Below are 21,483 nucleotides of genomic sequence, written 5' to 3'. Positions count from 1 at the left end.
ATTTTCTTTCATATCAATTGGTCCAATTATTTATTACTGTTTCAATTTGATCGATCAAAGTAACGTATTATAAGAATCTAAGAAGAAGAAGGTGAAAAAAAAGTTAATTAAGTGAGTCAATGAGTCAACCCGTTTAACCCACCAACCCGTGGTGGGTCGGGTTCGAATTTTTTCGACTCGCTAACAAATGAGTCGAGTCTGATTGACTCACTAAATGGTTAACCCATAGTGGATCAGGTCGAATCAGACCGGATTACCCATTTTGACAACTCTAATTCTAATAAATAAAAATAATTTTTTTCACGACGATTTTATAAATACTCGTCGTTATATAATTAAAAAGCTAATAATAACGGATTTTTCAAAAACTGTAACTGAAATATTTTGAAAATAATAACAGTTTAAGTTGGAGTTGTCATTAAAAATATTAGAACAGCAAAATAACTATTGTTATCTTGAATTCTTTTATAATCAATACAATTATATTGATTAAATTTCAAATGGCATTTGTGTATAAAATTAATATTTAATATAATTTAAAAAAATTCACATTTCTCAATAAACTAATTTCTTAAAAATAAAAAACTATTGAATAAATTAAAACAACAATAAACAAGTGTAACATTTAATCAATAATTTAGAAAAAAAAAGTGTAACAGTAAAACAATAAAAAAAAAATATAGCCATAAAAGGGTGTATATTTCTGTACTTATTTGATAGTTAAATTGATAAAACTATACGTTTCATCTGAATTAATTATTTTGAAATACTAATAAAGTAGCGCATTGGAATAAAAGAAAGGCTATTAGAACTTGTCCAACACAAACGATATAATTTTATAAAACACCATATATCAATTTATCTATAATTTAAATAAATGTTTTACTTGTGAAATTTAAGATGCAAAACACCGATGCAAATTTTGTTTAGATTATTGAAATTGATAGTTTTTAAAAAAATTATAATTAATTTAAATGAATTTAAATGAATTTCATTGTAATTTTTTTTTGTTAAAATGACACAATTTTAATGAGAAATATTTTTAAATTAAAATTATGTAAAGTAACACAGTTATAATTTAATGCATTTTAAACTGAAGATAACTTTAATACATTATCATGAGATTTTTCATTTTCGTAACTTTTTTTAAAATTGTTCATTTTTTTTTTATCAAAATGGTGCTTTTTCTTATATAAGAAGATGGTGTTATTTTTAAGCCTATACATTGGTTAAATTGATTAAAATCTAAAAATATTTACAAAAGTGTGTAATAAAACTTATTTTTCAATTAGTTCAGAGTTATAAAAGGTTAAATAAGAACAAGATTAACCATTAAATAAAATAATCTTAATATTTTGCAATTACATCTTTTCAATAATTATATATTTATATCTTTCAATTTATTTTAATATTTTATAATATTCCAAGTAATATTTTTTGTAAAAATTTATTCTTCAATGTAATTTAAAATAGTTATGATTTTTCAATAAAAATAAATAAATTCTTTATTAAAAATTAAAAAAAATCAATATCCAAAAAAATAATTAACAAGTGTAACATTAAATCAATAATTAGTGTACCACTAAGCAATAATCCCAAAACCGTTCTCATATATAAAGTTTGATCACTCCAGTTTTCTATTTTTAGAAAGTAAAATGATAAAATATAAATTTCATCAGAATAAATTATTTTGAAACTCTAACGTGAGTAACTTACTGAAATAAATTTAAAGTTATTAAAAATACCTAATTAAATATTAAAGTGAAATGAAATTTTTATTGAAAGATTGATGTACTTAGTTATAAACGAAGCATAGTAGTTTATAACATTTACATTTACACGTTTTTTGGGATTCATCATCAGGTATGAGCAGTTTTCTTATACTCTAAGCGTCTAAGAACATACCATGATTTAAGTACAATATAAAATGCAAGAAAGATTCTACAAGAAATGATAGGATGTTGAGAAAAATATTTGTATTTTCAACTATATGTCACATGTTTTTATTGAATATTTCCAAATGACATTAATCTTTGGAATTTTGAGGAAGCTTAAAAGAGCTTGTATTATAAAAATTTAATAACAGTTTTTATTTTTGTTGACTTTTTTTAAATAAGTTTTTTACTTTTTTTTTTCAATTGATCCTTGTTTTTTAAAAATTGAAGCAATTAGGTTCTTTTCGTTAGCTTCGTACTAATACTATTAAAGAAGTGACAACTGTCAACTCGTGATCTTTTTTGAATATTTTAAATTATTTTTTTTATTTTGAAAAATAAAAAAATTGGCACGTGCCAAGATGACATTGTACCACGCGACAATAATAGTGTGATATGACACTGTCACTGTCAAACCATGTGTCATTGCATGTGTCTCAATTTGGTCCTTATATTTTTATTTTGCGGTCTCTATATTTTTATTTTGTTTCAATTTAGTCTTATTTTTTAAAAAAAATAAACAATTTTATTCATCTCCAAATTCAAACCAAATTTAATTTGTATATAAATTCCCGCATGTCAAGCTAATATTGTACCACATGGCAATGACAGTGTGATGTGGCACTGACAGTGTCACACGTCACTGTTAGACCACGTGTCATTGCATTTGTTTCAATTTAGTCCCTATTTTTATTTTGTCTCAATTTGGTCCCTATATTTTATTTTGTTTAATTTGATCTCTATATTTTTAAAAAACTCAAAAAAATCACAAAACTGACATGTGACACCTCTTTAACAGTATTAATACGGAACTAACAACAAAAACCTAATTGCTTCAATTTTTTAAAAATAGAAACGAAGAAAAGTGAATGACCTATTTGAAAAAAATTACCAAGAATAGAGATTATTAAATCAAACCTATTATAGAAATAGTAAAGTTAAAAGATTGTACAAAAATACTTGAGAAATAATGAGATAATGTTGCCTTTATAAGAAAGAGTAGTTGGTATACGTAATAAAAAAAATGTTATATTTTTACCAAAAATTAAAGGAAATTTTAATAATGTAAAACGAATCATTGCATGTATCAATTAAATAAAAAGGTTATATGAAAAAAGTTTTTTTGTTACCCTAAGATTTATTTCATTGTATTTATGGTCCTAAACTGTTCAAAATATAAAAATTAATGTTTCAGTATAGAAACCATTAGGTTTAATATCCTATTTTGTCCACAGTTTCGCTCGACAATGTCAAATTAGTCCATCCTTTCAAACGTGCGTCAATTACGTCCCTACTTAATAAAATTTATATCAATGAAATCCTTCCGTTAAATCCGTGGGCGTTAATAGAAGAGAGAGAAAAATAATTAACGCCGTTTGTACGAATTTAACGGAAGGGATTTCATTGATATAAATTTTATTAAGTAGGGACGTAACTGACGCACGTTTTAAAAGATTGACTAATTTGACATTGTCGAGCGAAACTGGGGACAAAATAGGGTATTAAGCCAAACCATTAAACCAAAATATATTTTTCAGTTATAAAAAACCATATTCAATCTAAATAAGTTAATTCAAATATAAATATGAATGTGTATTATATGACTAGTTAACATTTATTGATGGTTATAAGTTGCTTAGAGTTGGTTAACATCAAAGTACTTTTTAGTCTAATTACAACTGATTGATAGGAAGTTTAAGTGATCGATTATTTGAATGTTTAAATTTTATTAACAATTAAATTTATAAGTTAAAGTATATTTATTGACTATTAGGTTGTAATTAAGTTTATGTTAATAGTAAGTGTATCCTGAAATTTATAAATATAAATTTAAGGTAAGAAGATACATAATTGTATGTATTATGAATTTAAAATTTTATTGTAAAAAATAATTATATTATTAATTTGACATCAAGATATTTTTGACAGGATAGTTACTCAGACAACTTAAACAAAGAGTAAAGAGAGTGAAAAAAAATAAAACTTGAATTTTGGAGACAATTTTGAAACTAAGTGTGACTGATTATGATTTCAGTTCTCACATCGAAAAAAGAATGAATCATGTCTTTTAAGTTTTTTTTTTCTGTGTAAATGCTGAAAAAAATTCTTTGGTACGAAATTAAGGAATCTATATAGAATGAATATGAGGCAAAGGTTTTTGATAAGCTAGTTAAGATGGCCAATTAGAAAATAGTAGATTTAAAAACATAAGAAGAGTTTTAAGTGAAAGTAGTGAGTGTTTAGATAAAGGTGTTTGGGAATTTGATTCGAGACAAGAAATGTGGCAGAAAATGGTGGTTGAATGGTGGTTGAAAATATAATAGAAAGCACATACAGATGCATATGGTGAGGTCAAAGAATGAAGAAGAATTGGTAAGAATAAAATAAGCTGAAACAGTGTTTTTTCATAATTTGGTTTGGAATTGGTGGTGGCAAAGATTTTAAGTTTAATTCATCCTTATCAAATCGAATTGTAGGATGATATCTGTACCCACCTACAAACTATGAATTGATCTTATTTCTAGTCGATGTAGGACTTCCAACACATTCTTTTCATGCCGAGATATAGACATCTCGTGCGTGATAGTAGAAATTGAGTGGTCTGATAACGGTTCGATAGCGGGTGAAATAGAAGAATAAAATGTCCACTTAGAACTCGCTAGGATATGCTCTAACCATGGCTCTGATACCATTTAGAGTGAATTTTAAGTCTAACTCAATCCTGCAAAACCGGCTTGTAAAATAAAGTTTGCATCTCATTTATATATTATAATTTGATAATATTTCTAATTAATATGAGACATCTAAACACTAAAATATAGATATTTCATATGTGATAATAAAAATTGAGTAATTTAACAATGACTCGATAACGGATGGAAACATACTTACTTAGAACTATCACTACAATAGACTCCAAAGAGTTTCAACCTGCAGTCACATCTGAAGTTAATAATATCAGCAGGATTCAGGGTAACATCGTGTGTGTTACGCCTAGAATGTCTGGCCACGTGGATCTGAGTTCTTGGAAGATTATAAAGATGAGCACTATCCAAACAGGTGGCCATTTGCAGACTACAAAATGTTACTCATCAACCAACACATCACATGCACACATATAATTCGTCTGGTCAAGGTAATGAATGTTTTTTTTAAGACCAATCATCATTCAAACAGTTTTTCTTATTATGTTTGTTTCTGTCCCGCCATATTAAAGGATGTGGATTAATAAAATTCTTTAAAGCTTTTTGTCATGGATTATGGAGCAATAACAACTTATGTTTACTTAGATTATATTTATATATTATAATTAAATTTTAATAGTTTAATGAATTAGTTATTATTTATTATTTATTCTACTTCGTATTATTCTAATAAAAAAATAAATTTACATCTGTACTGTAATCTTATAAATATAATTAATATTTTCAAAAATATATTTACTTTATCATAAATATTAATATACATGATTTATATAAGATTTTAATTATCTTACTATTTTATATATAGATCTTTTCCTTTTTAACCGCAAAAAAATCCTTTTAAGACAAAAGAAACAATTAAAATATTTTGTTAGAATCTTATCACATATCTCTAAATTCACGTTCATTGAAATTAAATATCATTTTTTAACTTTTTTCAATAATAAAATAGTAAAGTTCAAACAAACAATTAATCCTCTGTACGCCTACTATACATAAGAACTTGTAAATATTCTAATGAGGTTGATGGAGTGGGAAACAGGTGTGGTAGTATATTGCATGGATGGAACAAGTACGATTTTCAATGGGACACAAAGCATTACTATCACCTCTCATCGTACCCTTATCATATCTTTTCTTTTCTTTTTTTTTATTTTATAACTTGGATTATCTTCTAAGAGTTGAAGTTTATTTTAAATTTTATCTATTTTTCTTAAATAGTATTTCATACGAACAAAAATTTGGATATGTTTGTTTTATCTGTGAAACATTGGTAGCTCCAATTCTTATAGTTTTGAGTAGACAAGTAATAAAGTAGTTGCTTTTGTAAAAGTACGTTGAATGTGTCATCAAGGATAACTTAAACAAGCCATTTGAAATTAGCTATTAGATTATTGTACTTATCTGTTAACACATCAACCCTACCCTCATCCTTATATTTTTCTCTCTTTTGGATTATTTAATTAAAATACATTTTTATTGTTTATATATATATATATATATATATATATATATATATATATATATCATTACAATTATCATATTTAATTTCCATATTAATTTTATGATTTTTTTAAAAATTAAAAATAAATATATATAAACTAGCTTTTCTTATTTTTTAAAACTTAATCATAAAATTGTTAACCGATTTAGCTGTCAATAATATAATTTATTGTAAAATACAGTTATAAAATTTTGACTTACTAACTTAATTTATTTCACATAAAACATGTTAAAATGGTTTTGTATAAGAGCGTTTTTTTTTCTTTGACTAAATGTGTTAATTTGTCATTAAAGAGACATCATGTATGCACATCTTAATGCATAGAGTTCTGCAATGCAATTAATTTCCACATTAAATCAAATTTTTAAAATTTTAGTGAGTTCAAATTGCAAACTAAATTATATATTAATTATTAACCAATTTAAGGATTGTAACATATTAACTATTCAAAAACTTAATTAGCAAACCATGTGTCAAAATCATTAAAAACGCACCCAAAAACCCTCTGCGTGGACGCCAGGTGTCAAGCAACGAGGATCTGGAAATCAGATAGTGGAAGGCAGGTGTCAGCAGACGAGCGGACGCTCGTTTTGACGAGAGAAGCAAAACTGAAATTTTTGAAAACTATTGTCTCACTCTCTGCATGCACCCTTCTTCTCAGATTCTGAAAACCTCTTTTTCTCCTCCTTCTCACTACATCTCCTTCATCTTCTCTCTAAGAAAACTCACCCTTCTCTTTTTCGATCATCATTCAGACACCGTAGAAGTGCTTCCGGCGTCAAGAGCTTCCAGTTAAACCGTTCGGTTTGTGAAGTTGAGCTGGTAAGCCTTTCTCTTCACCCAACCGTTCATTTTCCTAGGCATGCAAATCCATTTTTGTTCTTCTATGATGATCGTCATTATTCAAATGAGTAGTTCTGAGAGTGTTTTAATTTTCTTGGGTTAGTTGAAAATTGTCGAACCTTGAGAGTAGAAGAACCAGTAGTGGTGAACTATGTTTCTGCCCCTAGGACGATCGTTCACACTAGAGGTAAGAGAAGCTTATTAATTTAATTTATATGATTATGTGTTGCATGAACGTTCGTTGATTTGATTGGATATGAAAAATGATTGTGTTATGTTATGATGCATGAAATGTATGAAATTTCTATGTTTGGATGCTATGAGATATGAAAAATTGATTATTGTATGAATGTATAAAGGTGTGAAACTATATGTTAAGAACTGAATTTGAATAATAATGATTTTGGTAAGAAATTCCTCTAAGAAAGTGTACGTACGTTACTGAACGGTCCTTGACGTTCGGTTTTCTAGTAAATTGGGAATTGTAGTGGATTCTTTCATTTGGGAAGAATCCTAGTTGAGGACGAGCGTCTACACTTCGAAATATTGTGCTTGAGCGTTCGACTAAGCATAGTTCTGTCTTGATATCTTGTTAGTAACACCTGGTCTTATACCAAGTGTTCGTCCTAATAAAGTGTTTGGTCTTACACCGGGCACTCTTTCGATCTCCTTAAACAAAATTTTCTAATACTAGCGTTCGTTCAAACCACTAAGGTTCGCTCCTTATAGTGTTTAGTCTTTAACTGACATTCGTATTTCTTAATACTAAATCTAAATAATCTAAGTCCTCATAAACGCTCGGGTATTCATGAGAATTCCTCTATGTATTATTCTTTGAATCTCTTGGAGTGTCTGTGTCTACTGACTTCGGAGCTTTAGTGCTGAGTTTGGTTTTCTTTTTAGATGCTCGGTTAAATTTCTTAAGAGTCAATTCATCTAATTGACTCATTTTGCAAGTTACGTTCATTCTATTCATTGATAGTGATATTAGATTGTACTTCGTTTCTTTCTCAAACCGATAGTAAACCTCTTGGTATAAATTCATTCTGGAATTGGAGGCCTCTCGGTCTCGCTCCAAATTGTTCAGGCTCGTTCTAAGTCAGGGTTGAACGTTCGGTAAATTGTCTTCAGACGGGTCTTTGTGTGAAATGGTTAAGTGAGATGATTATTAAAGAAAGATGAAGAAAATGAGATATGGAAAGGTTGTGGTTTTTGGACGAGCGTTCCGGGGAGGAACGACTCATGTTTGAATATTGAAATTTGTAAAGTATGACTGTGGGCATGCTAAGCTGGCTGTTCATCCTGATGTTCCGTGGGTACTCGTCTTCATGTAGAGGAGGGTAGGTCATGTGTGGGAACGGCAGGAGGTCCTAGTCCTTAGGGGTACTTTGGACAGATAGGGCTAACCTCGGGTGGCAGCTGTTGAGGGCATCCCAGTTACTACATCACCCGGGTGCACGAACGCTTGTAACTACACAGATTTCATACAGTCCGGACATTCAGTCTAGTGATAGGCTTTGTATGATTCGTATGATGAAATTTATCTCGTGTGTTGGATTGTTTGAAATGTATGTGTACGTATGAATTAAATTACATAAGCTTACCCTGTGTTTTCCTGTGTTGTCTGGTTTTGTACGTCCGTCCTTGTCGTTGCAATGATCATCCGTGTGGATGTGAGCAGAAGGAGACGAGCTGCTGGAAGAGGCGCTGGAAGAAGAAAATTTGGTAGATGTAGAAGTAAAGACTGAACCATAGGACGTTCGGTCAGTAGTTTAGTTTGATGTTAGTGTGGTCGTTTGATCACCTTTTCTTTTGATTATATTTGACCGTTCGGTAGTTTCTTTTGTAAACCAATCGGTTAGTTTTGCTTATCCTGTACAGTTTTAGCTGTAACCTTTCTGTAAGGCCGTTCGGCCGTAACCGTACGTTTTCTTAGAGTAAAGACTGATCTGAATTATTAATTAATGTGATTATTCTATTATATAGTTTTGTACTGTATTTTTGGGATGTTACATCATGTTTCATTAGTGTTTTTTTTTTCTTTTAATAATGAAGAATGTCTTGTAAGATGGATGAGAATTGTCGTACCAAAGGATAAACATAACTTTGTAATAGATGTGTAATGCATGCAAAAATGCTCATGAAATTATGTCAATCACGGCAAAGGGGTTAAAACTGTCCTTCACATAATAGAGTGGATTTGAATAGATCATTATAGTCTTAATTTAGGAATAATAGTGATTTACAATATTTGATGTTAAAATTTTAAAATTTTTCATATTCCTCGTTAATAACACTTAGTATCTTAGCATGAGAAAAAGATAAAAGAAAAAAAGTATACATTTTTTTCAACATACAAAATTAAAGAAAGGGAAAACATTATAAAAATTAATCAATATTTTTTAACTTTTTCTTGTCATTTAAGTAAACTCATGTCACTCGAATAATATTAATTCTAAAGAAGAAAAAATTGATATATTATCACTTTCATTCAAGCATCTATTTATTACTTTAGAAGAAAGAAAATCAATATTAATTTTGTCTAACTTAAGTGTGTCACGTTTCCTGAATCCAAGAATGCTCCTAAAAAATCTTATGTATTATTCATCGCTTGAGCAACCACTTGTCCTTTGAGTGATGATAATTTCAGAGTAACGAATTACTTTGACATTTCTCTTCGTCAAACGTCAAATCATAATTTAAGTAAGAAATATTGTCACCTCAAAAATAATACTCAATGTAAAACAATGATTATTACTGCTTTGATGTTAGTCAATAAACAATTTGACACTCAAGCGAGATATACAAAAAAACCAATACAACAATAGTTTCATAATTGTAGATATTGGTGTTTTGAACTTTTCCTAGATGTAGTGTGTAATGATCGTAGATGATAGGATAAATATATCTAATAGTTGGAGCATTTGCTTAGTCAATCACGCATTATCTAATGAACAAATAATTAAATATATAAATTTAATTATTAATTAGTTGTCATCATGTATTTCTAACTAGCATGTTGGCATTTTATAACTCTAAGCAAAGGTATCATGTACTTATCAAATCATGAAAAAATATGATATTATTATTCATCTTTAACATGATTCGTGTGTTCATTGTTTGTTATCTTTTGTTGGTATGATTTGTAATCAACATTACACTATTTTTCTTAATTCTCCTTTGGACTCATTTTGGCACTAGTTGTACAACAAACTAGTATTAGAGCCATTTTTTATATTGTTTCACTTTTGTTATTATTTCTTGTAAGAAGATGTGTATTGCTTTTGAGATTGATATTTTCAATAAGAACAATTTCAACTTGTGGAGAATCAAGACGAGAGTTTTACTTAAGAAACAATGAATGGTGGATATGAACACTCCTTTCCATAAGCATGTCACACATAAAGACACATGTTTTAGAAAAAATGAGGAAAAGATTCCTTTGATAATCTTTACGTTGTTGTTGTTATATAAGGTTCTTTATAAGGTTCTTTATAAGGTTGTAAAAATTGTATAAATGAAGTCCCCTCCATTAAATTGGCTTATACGGAGTTAACTTTGCGTTGACATGGCTATAAAATCTTCACCTTTTAACATGGGGACGAAGTAAGCATTTAAGCCTTATATTAAATAGCAAGTTATATGAGCTATTTGTGAACAAAGTGTATTACTCAAGATTAATTTTGATGAGCTTGATTCAATTTTGATGAAACTATAAGATATAAATGTCAAGATAGAAGATTAAGACATAATAATGATTTTGATGATCTATCTCACATTATCCTACTAAAACTTTGTAAGTTTTTTTATTTATACAAAATAACTATATTATCTTTGACAAGATTAAGTCTAACATTTATATAAGATATTAAAAACCGCATATAACGTCACGCGTTCAATTCCCAACCACCACTGAATAGCCAACGTTAAAAATGAGCGGTGACATTTTTATAAATAAATGCAATTATTAAACGTCGTTTAGAATTGTAATTCAACGTAAAAGGATATAAAACGTCGAATTCAAAGGGAATTCGACGTCAAAAGGTTAGTGAATTCAATAAAAATTTGAGCGGGAGATTGAAAATTCATTCACTTTATATTAGCGCGCGATACTCTCTTCTCTTCTCAAACTTTTCTCGAACGAAGTTTGACGAGCATCACATGTAATCTTTCTTTCATTTGATACAAATGTATGTTAATTAACTACTTTATGTATCATTTTTGTTTGTTTTAACCGATTATTTTCGTGCTCTTCTCCTTCATAAGCGCATTCTGCTTTCTCTCTGGTGACGAAACTTTATTCCGATGAACCCACCTTTTGAAGGTTAGTTTTCGTTTGCGTTTTGAATAACTTATCTGTTGAACTTGATTGTTGTTTTTTTGTTGAACTTGTTTGTTGTTGTTGTTTGGTTGAACTTGTTTGTTGTTGTTTCATTGAACTTGTTTGTTGTTGTTATTATTGTTTGTTGTTGATACTACATTACACGTTCATAATTCATGTTTTATAAAATACCAAACACTGAAATTTGTTATTTTTTCGCTTTTCAGGTCTCATAGAGTTGTAAAAAAAGGATCAGAATTAAAAAAAACAAAAAAAATTGATTAACGTCGAATATTGACAAAATTCGACGTTAAGTTAATGTCGTATATTAACAAAATTCGATGTTAACGTTGAATTTTTTAAATTCGACGTAAATTTAACGTCTCCTGATATAACGTTGTTCGCGAATTCACCGTTAAAAGTCCAAAATATTCAATGTTGTATGCGATTTTTGTACTTGTTCAAATAATTTGAAAATATTCGTTATGTATCATCTTCAAGATTGACAGTCTTTAAATAAAGATAAAGAAGTCATAAAATAAAAAAATAAAGAAGGTTCATTCTGAAAATTTTTGTTTATATAAACAATCAAGATATTAGAGAAAAATTACCAAAGATAAGAAATTTAACTCATGTGACAATATTGCAATTCAAAAGGAGAAGTTAAAAAGGTAAAAATAAGAAGTTTATATTTTGTACAAAATAATAATAAATAATAATAATTTACTTTATAAAGGAAAAGAGAAATAAAAATAAAATATATAATAAAAGTTAATATGTTATAGAAACAGAGTAAACCATTTAATAAATAATTTAAGACAAAAATATAAATATAAAAAATTAAAATTTAGAAACTAAGTATTTTTTAAGTAAAAAATTAGTAAAAGTATATTTATTAAAGTTCATCAATATAATCAAATAAGATTTTAAAACCATAAATAAGTTAGAATCTCAAACATAATCTAAAATTATATCAAAATTTACCAACATTATTTAATGGTAGTGCACTCCTATCCCGGTGGATCATCTATTACTTCTTACTATCTTTTCAAGTTGAATTGGTTAATTTATTTTTTCAATTTATTGATTTATTACTACTAACAGATGAGTGTTATGTTTTTTATATTTTATTTGTTAAGAAGTTTTATTTCGATCAAAGATAAAATTAATTTATAGTAAAAAAGTGAATTTAAATCTCATCTTACAAATTAGTTTTACGAGATTCAACTAAGTTTGAAGTGATATGGTAAATGTAAAGTCCACTTTTAAACATTATCCATAAATATTATTTATAAAATAATTTAATTATATTCAAACATTTTATTATAAAAAAAGCCATATAAATGTTTCAAGTTCAATAAAAATACAAATTTTATTTGAATAAATGAATTTGCTTTAAAACCTATAAAATATATGAAATTTTATGCAACGACTTTAATATTATTAAAGGGACGTGGTGAAATACATGGTTTTTTAATAAAAAAATCAAGAAAGAAAAGAAATCATACGTTAACTGATAAAATAAGTAAAATCGTAAAAACTAAATACTAAACCCAACGTCTTCCTTAAAAGTTTTGTTATTGAAACGGAATGTATTTATTTATCTAACTGTTATAACATAACCATTTTGTTAACTTTTTTTTAATAAAATAGCCATTTGTATAAAAACAATTACTCAATGGTGATATTCCGAATAGAAAATACGTCGAATATGTTACGGAAATTATTTTCAAAAAGCTAAAACAAAACAAAAATAACTTTTTTATAAATTAGAATTAAATTATACATTAATTCATGGAAGTTATTTTCTGTTAGCTTCTTCAAAATTGATTTTTATCTCCCCATTTTAATTTATAAAAAGAATAATTTCATATTTTTAAATTTTTATCATCCAAAATTTCTTGAAAAAAATTTAGGTGTCCATAAAGTACTGACTTTCACAACTTTCAAGATAACAAAATTCGATTAATTGTGCTCTCATTTCTAAATTTTAACTTCCATGTTTGGCTTTAAAAACGTCAGTTATAGATATTCAAAATTTGATTTCATACGCTATATACAGAAGACAAAAGTCAGGAACCAAAGTTTGAATATTTTTAAAAACTAAAGACAAAAAGTATATTAATTTTAAAAATCCCATTATTTTTTAACTAAGAAAATTTTCCAAAAGAGTTAGATTTCTTATATCGAATATTGCCTATTTAAAAGGAATGTTAACATCATACCATCTGACACATTTTTTTAATAGATACTTGAATATCAGATAAAATTTATTAAAAATCATAAAAATTTACCAGTTTTCAATCAAGTTCAATAATGTAAGGAGTTTTTCTATTATGAGAAGAAAAGGAAATGGAAAAAGAAAAAGCAGTTGAGATAAGTAGAAATAGTTTATTGACAAGTGTGATGGATAAACCCGAAAACACAAGTCAGTTTATGGAAGTTCCACTACTTTGTAAGTACAACCTGTGCTCTACTTTCATCTGTACAAGCCTTAACTCCAGCACCACCAATCAATCTGAAGGAAAGTGTTGTGTGTTTCAAGAACGCATAAGGAGGGAACTTCACAAAGGGACCCTTCTAGCTAAAGCTTTTGCCTTTGCTCAAGCAATGTCTGCAACCAACATGCTGTTGGAGTATGCTCACCAGCCATGCTTTCAAAAGGTTTATGATCAATAAGGCTCACAAAAAAATACTACAATCTCAAGCCTTCTGAAACGTGCGAGAAGAAACCCCATGGAGGAGTCTAACAAACCCCAAGAAGCTCAGCTTCCCATCTGAGTGTCTTATCCAATCTTGCAGCACCACATGAATTGGTACTGAAGGGCTAAGACCAAGTTCCTGAAACAAATCAAATTGCATAAGCTTACAATATAATATATGAAAAGAGAACCATAAAAGGCTCTCTTAAAGTTTCAACAAGAGGAGTACCGAGGCAAGCTCTTCAATCATAATTGGTCTATTTCCTTCCTTTTCAAACAACTCATAGGCACGCCTTGCATGTTGCTCCCAGCTCTCCACTCCCTCTAGCTGATGGACACTTATAGCAGCAGCACAAAATTCCTCAAAATCTAATTTGCGATATTGGATTGAACTAACCTGCAAACACATAAATAGCAACAGTTCAATTTCTATTATGTGATGTGATTAACAGATATGAAAAACGGTCCCTCATAAACTTACCATGTTAACATAATCTAAGACCCTTGAATCCTTTGAGGCATCGGTGGCACTCCTCAAAATACCCTGTTCATGCAAATGTGTTAGTGGCTCGAATGTTACTTGAAGAAAAAAGTACACAACAACTTTGACGTGTGCCACTGACCGTCTTGAAGTTCTGCATGGAGATTAACCCACTTTTGTTTGGCCCTAACATGTTGAACTGTTCTCTCAGATATGCTAGCTGCACTAATGTTAATGTCTTTGCAAGAGCCTGCCAAAATGACAAAACTGATCAAAACATACACAGGTTGTGCCACGATATTTCAACGGTTCATTACACGTAATGACAAGCAAGTACAAAAAATTCTCCTGCTTGTGCTCAACTTGTCAGTAAATAACATAATCTACAAATGCAAGCTATTGTTTCATATTAATAGATCGATCAGATTAGATAAGATTAGACCACTTAAGATTCTCTCGCTTCCATATTTATCAAAAAAATTAGCAATTAAAAAGTTTCTACTTTCTTTTGGGTCCATCTTCTATTGTTGCCATTATATCATATTTGCAGGTGAATTCATTTTCGGCCGCCAATATTTGGAAGTTAAATCTAAATGAACTGACTCATATTTGCATGATTAATTTTAAAAGCTGAACTGACTGAATAATGGTTACACAACTACACCAGTTTCAGAAACTCAGCAAGCTGCAGTTATGATTGACAGAGAAATAAGAGAATATGAAAATAAGGAAGGTGTTTAGTGACTACCCAAATGTGGATTAGAGAATCTAATAATAGATTAAGAAGCTATGCACAGACACTTCAAAATTGGTAACATGTTCATATCATACCCATATTATATGACTTCATTTGTATCAAACTTGAATGTACTCGTATCAAACTTGAATGTACTCGTAAAATCTTTTATTGTACATTTTTCCTTGCATGATAAAGGGGTCGTTATCATAATTTGAATAAAACTTTTTATTTTATTTTGATTGTGGTTATGTTTTTTAACAGAACTTTCAAGGGACAAAAGACTAGCAGCAACATCATGATAACAGCATATCATTATAAATAACAAATGACCAGGCAATATTACATACCCCTAATGCTGATTTGCGTAAAGAAGATGAGCATATATAAGCTTTAACAAGCTTGTGGATTATCATATCAAAAGGTATCTTCACATCATCACAATGACTCGTCAGCCATGGATGACCTGTGCATAAAATCAAGCTATGAGCAATAAATCATAGGATTATAAAATGCAGAAGTTAATGCCACAACCTATGGGAAATGGAGCACATACTGAGAGCCTGAGCTGCAGTTAGCCTTTTCCGATAATCTTTGTTCAACAGTCGCTTTACAAAATCTACTGCATCAGCTGATAAAGATGGCCAAGGAGCTTCATCAAAACTTGGATCTGCCTTCAGGACAGCCCGAAATATGCCAGATTCTGTCCTCGCCCAAAAGGGTCGGCTTCCACATAAAAGAATATAAGCAATTACACCAATGCTCCACATATCTGCTTCTGTCCCATAAGATCTATGCAAAACTTCAGGAGCTACATAATATGCACTTCCAACAATATCATTCAACCTTTCATCTGCAAAAACTTCTGATCGTTAGCCCTGATTGTTTTTGTTTTCGGTAAAAAATCAGTGAAGTTAGACAGATGCAATAGGCCAGACCTGGCTTCACATAGTCAGAGAGTCCAAAATCAATGACCTTCAGAGTGGAATTTTCATCCGTAGAAATATAGAGAAAATTCTGCAGCAGAAAATCAGCTTTCTTAAAAATGAGGAAGATGGTATAAAATGCCAAAATGAAAGATCCATTTGGGGTATGGAACTATATCAGAGGGTAGAGAAGGTCACTATTAAACTAGAATAAACTGTTCATCTTTAAACAGGTAAATTTTATATCAGAGTGTAACAACGTCATTCTATAATCTAATAGAACCGAAAGGCAAAACCTATCCTGATTAATTTTCCCAGATAAACATTGGTTAGCTTTGTGAGCTAGTTACCTCTGGCTTGAGATCACGGTGAACAACACCCTGCAGATGACAGAAAGCTACCACACTTAATATCTGAATCATAACAATCCTTGCATCTTCTTCTGAGTACTTTCCACCCCTATAGATCAGTATTAATTTGTTAATCATAAAGTCTTCAGCAATGGCAGCAGCAAAATAACAAAACCAGAATCCCTATCTTGAATTTAATTCATTTTTGCAGCACAGAAAAATGAAAGTTGGAGAAAAATGTTACCTGGAAAGAATCTTATCAAGCAGTTCACCTCCTTTGCATAACCTGAATAGCATATGACAGCAAACATAAGATACTAGTCAATTCCCAACTAATACAACATTTCCAATCAATTAGCATAACAAACATAATTACAAGGAAGTATATCAATGATATATTATATTAAAAAACTAATGCATATATGGAAGTTCTGGCTACTCGGGATTATATCCCTAATTTATCAATAGCGTGAAAGATTTTGAGGATGGAACATACAAGAAAAAAGAAAACTGCAATATTAACTTACTCCATAACTATATAAACATTATCATTGTCTTCATAGGCATCATAGAATTGCACCAGATTCTTGTGCCCAGTAAGAGCTCGCAATATCTTTACTTCTCTCCTTACATCCTCTATAGCAATTGCTGTTGTCATCTGCCAAACATCCCCCACTCTCATAAGAACAAAGACCCAATTACTGATTTTCATAACCAACAAAAAAGAACACAGATCCAAACCATCACATAAGACTGGAATATAAACAAATCCATGAAAGATGCATCCTTTGATAGAAACAATTTTACTTATCAGAAAAACAAAGATAGATGCCTACTGGAAGCTTGAATCCACTGCAATATCACAATCACATATACAAGGTTTCTGAATTATATCAAGTAAAATCTAAACGTGGGTTCCCCCCATTAACACGTATTCTCCCAACAGTAATAAAATCACAGAACAGGCATACCCACGAAGTTTCGGACAACAGGCATTCTTCCAATAACAAGAAAATCCGTCATCAGAGAAGTAATACCACCAAGTTTTCAAAAAATTGTGAGTGACCGCAATTTTGGCCACAGCATCTAGGATTTTAGAGCCTCTATAACCGAGATTATGGCCACATTAGTTGAATTTGTCCACGACTTCTCACAATATCAATGATAGCAAGGATCGCGGACAAAAATGTGATCACAATTTGAAACCTGGGATTTTACGATCAAGTGACCAAACACGTAAATGTTACATCTAATACTACTTCCACAACTCAAAGCAAGGTTTCGCAAGATCACGCAAAGGCCATTCATGAATCACCTGTAACCAGCACACAACACCCAATTTAAAAGGAAGAAACTCAAACAAAAACTTATAGAAATCAACCTTGGACTTTGGAATGACTTTGACAGCAACATCATGACCCTTGAAGGTGCCCTTTCTTCCCTTGGCAGAGCAAGTGTAGCCAAAGTGACCACGGCCCACTTCGGGCCCAAGCTCATAGTGAGTGTGGAAGTGGTTGGAGAAGCCGAAGCTCTTGTCGAGCCCAACCTCACACTCACTCCCTTCTGGGATGGAGGCTTCATTGGGCTTGACGGAGCCGTGGCGGCGGGCCAGTAAGGCCCGAATGTGCTTCGCCGGCGACGGAGGCGGAAAGGGCCGCTTGAAGAGCCGCAGAGGAGTCGAACTCACACTAGAGTTCGCCGGCGAGTTCTTGAACAGGCTCGGCAACGGGCTTGGGCTGTAAAACGGAAACTTTGAACCTTTCGTGGAGGTTTTGGGACTCGCTGCCACCACCACCTCTTTCTCGCCGGGGAAAACGTGGTGCCCACCTTCACTTCGTGAGGTTTCAACGGGTTTTCCATGACACAGCCCCATGGAAACAAAAGCCCAGAAGCAGAATTCAAAACACTAGACAAAATTACCAGAAAGTTCAGATTTTTAGATCAGGGGAGGTTCCAAAAATGGATTTTGTTTTCTGGCCTCTTCCGGGTAGAACAATGGGACCCTGAAAGGAGATCAGGGCATGCAGTTTTCTAATTGAGAGAGGAGGGTTTAAATTTGGGAGGGTAAAATATTGAGAAAATTAAGAAAAAAGGAAGCAAGCTTTTGTGAGTAAGAGAATGAAAACCTGCAAGAATTCACCTAAAGAAGAAGCAATTTATGGGAGAGAAGGGATAGCAATATATAATGGCATGTAAGGAATAGAGCTAAAACAAAGGTAATCTGGTTGAGAAAAGAGGAAATTCCAAGAGGAATGAAGAAGAAGGAAGGGAGATAAAAGAAGGGAAAAGTGAGGAGGCAAAGATGCTTAGCAGAGTCTACAAGGAAAAAGAAAAAGGAAAGAAAGAAATCAATCCTCTTCCTCTTTTTTGCTTTTTGTAAGGCTCTTTATTTTTATAATTTTATATTTAATTTTCTGCTGCTGCTGGTGGTGCCTTGGTTTAGAGGCTGAAGAGTTTTGTGTACAGAAATACACTTTATTGGAGAGGGTAGTGTTGTGTTGGTTTGTTGCTGATAATAATAATAATGGTGAGTGGGGTTGGTTTTGGATCCTTCCAGCCTGTCCTTATTGATCCCAAAAAAAACTAGGATGTATGCATTTCATATGAGGTGGAGAATGTAGCAATGAAGGAGTTAAGGGGCTGAAACTGTGTGTTTATGTATTTAGCCTTTGAAGTTTGACCTCCTTTTGTTAGCCTCTGAAAAATTGTCTTTTTCTGCCTTGGATTTTTATATCTTTAGTTTTTCCATGGTGGGTCGGTCTTTGTTGCCAATAAGTGACTTGAGATCTCAGAAGAAGGCTTCAAGTTAAGGGCAAATTAAAGCTGAAACTATGCCAATTTCGTGATTTGTTTTCGTGGCATTCTTTTGTGTCAGAGACAGATTGAACACTTTCTGCTACTTTTTTTTATTTTATTTTTGAAACATCACTCAGATTAAATATGAAAAATGTAATGAACAGCAACAAAAATGGAATGTTCTAAGGAGGAAAGAGGGAAGGAACCTCAGTGCCAGAGAACAAGCGACAATCATAGTTTTAGAGTAAGACAACCAATATAGTATAGTTTCTGGTTTACAAAACGAGAGAGGGCACACTGCTTTTATCGTAACAGTGTAATTATTTAATATAATTTGATTTAAAATAAATAAATTTAATTAATGTCAATTAAAAGAATTGTTATTGATATTGACTAAAAGTAGCATTAGTTATATTAATATTTTAATTTTAAGTCTAATAAAATAGTATATCTAAGATTAGTAATCAGATATTTTATTCTAAATGTAGTGATACTGATAATATTTCTTGGAAAACTTGATTCAAAAAATAATTTCGATCAACATAAACCAAAAAAACATTATGAACTAAATTTTTATATTATTAAATATAGTTTAATTTAAAGTAACTTTTACACATAATAATAATTTAAACAATAGAAATATAATTAATTTAAAAAGTTTAGTTTTACTATTCATATAAAGCATTTAATAATAAAACAGTTTAAAGATAATGTATTTTTTAATTATAGAATTCTCTATTCTTACAATCAGTTTATAGAATGAGCATTGAAATACCAAATGTTTTTTTTATTATTATTTCATAGGTATCAGGACCTGTATTTAAGTACAGTTTTGTATTATTGCAGAAGTAACATCTCCATCATTATATGCATTTTCAGAAACTGTGCAACTACAGTTTGTTCAAACAATTGCTAACCAAAAACCCTATATTTAGGTGAACACTTATTTGCAAGACTCTCCATTGCATGTGCTTTTCCAATAATGAAGTAATTCCATATTTGATTTCTTTCACTTTTTCTAATAATCACTTCTGAAAAAAATTGCCTTTTGGCCTATCTTATAAGTTTCCTGAGAGTAATTAAGAAGTGGGAGATCCAATTTAAAAAAAAATACAAACTTTAGAAAAAAAATGAATCTCAAACCCTCTTTGACTTTAGACCCCAGTTGGCCACAACTGTGCAATGCATATTTTGAATAAAATAAATAAACATTGAATTGATTAAATTTAGACAAGTTTGACTTGGATGATTCAATATGCAAGTTTTATTTCTTTTGAACAGGAATAAGTTTATTCTTCATCATTTAAAATAGTCAAAATTATATTGTTTTACAATAAATTTTCATGAAAAGAAAAAAAATATGATTGGGTTTGAATTAGACGGAGTTGATGAAAAATTTAAATTTTTTATGTACTTAAACGATTGAGGCAGGTGAGTTAGTTAGATTCAACAAAAGAAAAAACATGATTCTCCTTAGTTGGTATTGATTGAGTATTATCTTTTTTCTTCTTCTTTTTATGAGTATTTTAAATCATTCACTAGTTTGCTGATTTAGGTTGTTAATATAATCCCAGCGAAAATGACACTGATAAAATAGACAAAATGAAAAAGGGTTGGAATACATGCTTGAAAATAATAGAGCATGGACCACTTTTTTTAAGATTTGAAATCACACCTTCTTTATGCTATATATGGACATTGTTCTCAATCAAAGATATATAATACTTATAGTTGAGATCAACTTGGATGTAAGCATACAAACCCAAACAAAAATAATAGCTAAGATCAACACTTACTCCACTTAGATAATCTATTTTCTTATATCTCATGCTAGTTGGTCAATTGCTCCATCTTATATTAGACTCACAATAAATTGATTGAGATAGTGATTTTTTATAATTATAATCTTTTTTATTGTTATTTTTATATATTTGAATGATGACAATGAATGGATTTTAAACAAAAATAATAACATAATAATAGTTTCATTTAAATTATTTGAGTTATTCTAAAAACATTCTTGTCTAGAATTATGAATACAAATAATTGTCTTTACATAGTTAAAAATTCAAGAAACAATTATAATATAGATTATAGTATTAAGGATGGTCAACAAATTTCTAACCATTAAAACAATGTCTCAAAATGTCGACTTTTATTTTTCGATTATTTCAAGACATTCATTTGT

General features: G+C 30.1%; 1 protein-coding gene across 1 annotated transcript; it reads right to left on the bottom strand.

Annotated features, from left to right (window-relative positions):
* Positions 1-13,657: 13,657 nt before the first annotated feature.
* LOC124823686 (CDPK-related kinase 7-like) lies at positions 13,658-18,977 on the bottom strand. Its single transcript, XM_047295956.2, has 11 exons — positions 17,881-18,977; positions 17,027-17,157; positions 16,744-16,785; positions 16,500-16,608; positions 16,162-16,240; positions 15,780-16,076; positions 15,574-15,689; positions 14,630-14,737; positions 14,488-14,550; positions 14,236-14,403; positions 13,658-14,145 (listed from the first exon to the last, which is right to left on the bottom strand). Exons 1-11 carry the CDS (start codon positions 18,370-18,372, stop codon positions 14,008-14,010), a joined length of 1,743 nt encoding a protein of 580 aa, XP_047151912.1. The 5' UTR covers positions 18,373-18,977; the 3' UTR covers positions 13,658-14,007.
* Positions 18,978-21,483: the final 2,506 nt, after the last annotated feature.

This window comes from Vigna umbellata, chromosome 5 (genome assembly GCF_029865625.1).
Source record: "Vigna umbellata cultivar VRB3 chromosome 5, Vumbellata_1.0, whole genome shotgun sequence".
Lineage (NCBI taxonomy): Eukaryota > Viridiplantae > Streptophyta > Magnoliopsida > Fabales > Fabaceae > Vigna > Vigna umbellata.
This window is presented reverse-complemented; position numbering and strand designations above follow the sequence as displayed.

What these genes read in the sequence shown, in the direction of transcription:
- LOC124823686 (XM_047295956.2), bottom strand. Translation starts at nt 18,372, where the DNA reads ATGGGGCTGTGTCATGGAAAACCCGTTGAAACCTCACGAAGTGAAGGT. An exon ending in AATGTTTATATAGTTATGGA is followed by an intron (nt 16,786 to 17,026) that starts GTAAGTTAATAT and finishes TATGCTATTCAG; the next exon opens with GTTATGCAAAGGAGGTGAAC. An exon ending in ACCGTGATCTCAAGCCAGAG is followed by an intron (nt 16,241 to 16,499) that starts GTAACTAGCTCA and finishes TTTCTGCTGCAG; the next exon opens with AATTTTCTCTATATTTCTAC.